This window comes from Poecilia reticulata, unplaced genomic scaffold (assembly GCF_000633615.1).
Source record: "Poecilia reticulata strain Guanapo unplaced genomic scaffold, Guppy_female_1.0+MT scaffold_159, whole genome shotgun sequence".
Classification (NCBI taxonomy): Eukaryota; Metazoa; Chordata; class Actinopteri; order Cyprinodontiformes; family Poeciliidae; genus Poecilia; species Poecilia reticulata.
Window position 1 is genome coordinate 197,078 of NW_007615017.1, and position 3,191 is coordinate 200,268.

A 3,191-nucleotide genomic window follows, 5' to 3' on the forward strand; every position below is an offset into this window, starting at 1 on the left:
GGGTCCTGGAGGCCCCAGTGGGTCCCAGCGGCCCCCAGTGGGTCCTGGAGGCCCCAGTGGGTCCTGGAGGCCCCAGTGGTCCCAGAGGCCCCAGCGGGTCCTGGAGGCCCCAGTGGTCCTCCAACAAACCTTCTAACCGTCTGACCAACGTAACTTGTCCACAGGAATGGACGGACCAACCAGAACCAGGTCTGGTCTCACCGGTCACCAGCAGACAGGAAGAGGACCAATGGGCCGCCTCCAGCCCTGAAGCAGATCTCAACAAGCCAATGAGGTTCGACGGAGGGCGGGTCAAGGCGTGGCTGAGGGTCCAAAGCTCCGCCCCTGCAGAAATGACGACTTCCTGTTCCAGGGCGGTGCAGACGGACGGAGACGGGAAGGTGGGCTCGCTGACCGGAAGTGTCTTAGAGCAGGTTCTGGTTCTGGTTCTGGTCCCGGTTCTAGGGGAACCTTGCTGCTTTAGAGCTGCTTCAGCTTCATGGGCTGAAATCTGACCAATCAGAGCCCTCAGTCCTCCCCTCGTGATTCTGATTGGATCTGTTTTCAGGAGCCTCTCCAGGATGTTCTGACTCAGGATCTTCATGTCGACAGCTGGCGTCGTCATGGCGACAGCTGGCGTCGTCATGGCGACAGGCAGCGTCCTCTTCCTGCGCCCTCCTCCAGGGAACCAGCAGGGGCTGCGATTGGTTACCTGCAGTCGGCTCTACAGGTGAGTCCAGCAGGTTCTGGTGGCGCTGCGGTTGAGCTCAGTCCTCGGCGCGGCCGTCGCAGGTTCGATTCCCGCCCTGGTGACCTCAGCCTTCCCTGTCACATCAAGGCCATTAGAGCCAATAAAACAGAGATGTTCGCTGTCGAGAGGCGTCACTCCTCCAGCATTCTGATGATCTACTTCCTGTTGATCAGGAGGAAGAGGAGCCGTCCTGCAGTGATGAAGAGGAGCAGCGTCTCTCTGAGCCCAGGTGAGCATTCAGGTGTTCCAGAACCAGAACCTGGTCCAGCTCCTGCTCTGCTCACACCCATTCCTCCCACAGCAGACCTTCCTCCTCCTCTTCATCAGCACTCCTCTTCCTCCTCCTGGCTGCTGCTCTCGCCCTGCTGGCTGGCCTCATCCTGGTTGCCATGGAGCCTCCCTGTCACCGTGGCAACAGGATGCCACGCTCCCTCCATCTGACGCTGAGCTACGTCAACGGGCCGCCGCCCACCTGAAGCGGGTCAAAGGTCATCCCTCAGGGTCTCCTGAAGCCGCTGCCGATCCAGTCCGGTTTGATCCGGTCCAGTCCGAAAGCGTTGGGCCCACATCCTGGATCTGCTGGTTCTGGAGGTTCTGCATGATGAACCGGGTCTCCAGAACCGGACCATGAACAGAATGTGTTCCATCCAGGATCCTCCAGGATGTTTTCCCTCCAGCGAGTTTTCCGGCCGTCCCGTCTGAACCGGATCGTCTTTTTCAATGTTTGAATTTTTAAATTGTGTCCGGATTTCAGGAAGATCATCTGGGATTTTCAGGAATTCCGACATGAACGTGGCTCTGGAACGTTTCACTTTTATATTTTGTTTCTGTAAATTAAGAAAAATCATCTGGATTGTAGAAAAAAGTGTTTTTTTGTAAAGGAATAAAATAAATAAAAGTTGTGAATTTGTCCAGTTTTCACCTTTAGAAAAGACGGAATGTTTCCAGAATGATGAAGGGCAGCGGTTCTGTTCGGACCCGGCCACCCCGCCCTGAGCGGTTCTGCTTGATGGCCGGATCCGATTGGTCCGGGAGGGAGGATGGTTTAATGTGAGCGGAGAAAAGATTCCAGGGGATTTCAGATCACAGTTCAATCCCACACTGGGAAAATCCAGTTTCCACATTTAAACGCTTTATGAGCTGCCTGGAAACACCTGGAAACACCTGGAGAGGCCTGGAAGTCCTTAGCCTTGAGCGGGTTGGGCTCCAGGTGGTTCTGCCCAGCGGACCGGCTGCAGGTTCATTTTAAATCAACTGAGGAAGAAACCAGAATTTCATGTTTTCTGATCGACTGAAGACAATAAAACCTGCAGCTTCCAAACGAGTTGGACCAGAACCAGCAGATTCCAGGAACATTCCAGGAACATTCCAGGAACATTCCAGGAACATTCCAGGAGCGTTCCAGGAACATTCCAGGAGCGTTCCAGCTCCTCCGGCTCCGGGAATGTCAGGCCTGTCCTCCGTCAGAGGAACACTGGAAGCTTTGTTCGGTTCTGCTGAGACTCAGCAGGAGCTGCTGGTTGAAAACCGGCTGGGACAAAATGGAGTCTGTGTCACGTCATAACAGAACCCCAGGAAACGGAGGCAGGAAGAGGTTCCTAGGTAGCAATGTTAAAGCCCCAATGAGAGAGTGGGCCCAATAGGGGGCACTGCTGGTACCGACCGGCTGGTACCGACCCGATGGTACCGACCTGCTGGTACCGACCCGATGGTACCGACCGGCTGGTACCGACCCGCTGGTACCGACCCACTGGTACCGGCCTGTTGGTACCGACCCTCTGGTACCGACCTGTTGGTACCGACTTGCTGGTACCGACCTGCTGTTACCGGCCCGATGGTACCGACCCACTGGTACCGGCCTGTTGGTACCGACCCACTGGTACCGACTTGTTGGTACCGACCCACTGGTACCGGCCTGTTGGTACCGACCCTCTGGTACCGACCTGTTGGTACCGACTTGCTGGTACCGACCCACTGGTACCGGCCTGTTGGTACCGACCCACTGGTACCGGCCTCAGGTTCTCCTGGTCACCACTAGGTCGGCCAGTGGATCAACTTAATGTTTAGGGTTAGGGTTATGTAGGTAATGTTTATCTTTCATAAACAAACATTCATAACTACGTGATTATCTTCATTTGAACTGTAGCAACATGTCCTAGTGTCTCCATGGTAACGGTCCCTGGTGTCTCCATGGTAACGGTCCCCGGTGTCTCCATGGTTACGGTCCCCGGTGTCTCCATGGTTACGGTCCCTGGTGTCTCCATGGTTACGGTCCCCGGTGTCTCCATGGTTACGGTCCCTGGTGTCTCCATGGTTACGGTCCCCGGTGTCTCCATGGTAACGGTCCCTGGTGTCTCCATGGTTACGGTCCCCGGTGTCTCCATGGTAACGGTCCCCGGTGTCTCCATGGTAACGGTCCCTGGTGTCTCCATGGTAAAGGTCCCCGGTGTCTCCATGGTAA

At 55.8% G+C, this 3,191-nt stretch overlaps 1 protein-coding gene and 1 long non-coding RNA gene across 7 annotated transcripts in view; one reads left to right on the plus strand and one right to left on the minus strand.

Moving 5' to 3' along the window:
- Positions 1 to 1,954, plus strand: part of LOC103460035 (uncharacterized) — a 29,059-nt gene extending 27,105 nt beyond the window's left edge. For 2 of the 6 annotated variants that reach the window (XM_017303061.1, XM_017303060.1), the window contains exons 9-10: positions 165 to 380; positions 548 to 1,954. In XM_017303061.1, the coding sequence (XP_017158550.1) occupies positions 165 to 380; positions 548 to 1,171 (840 nt within the window). In that variant the 3' untranslated portion in view covers positions 1,172 to 1,954. The remainder of the gene's footprint in view (positions 1 to 164; positions 381 to 547) is intronic. The other 4 variants (XM_008401999.2, XM_008402001.2, XM_017303062.1 and 1 more) reach the window with 4 other exon arrangements.
- The window catches only part of LOC108165918 (uncharacterized), a 7,706-nt gene that overhangs the window by 1,331 nt on the left and 3,184 nt on the right, over positions 1 to 3,191 (minus strand). The gene's annotated exons all lie outside the window — the stretch shown is intronic.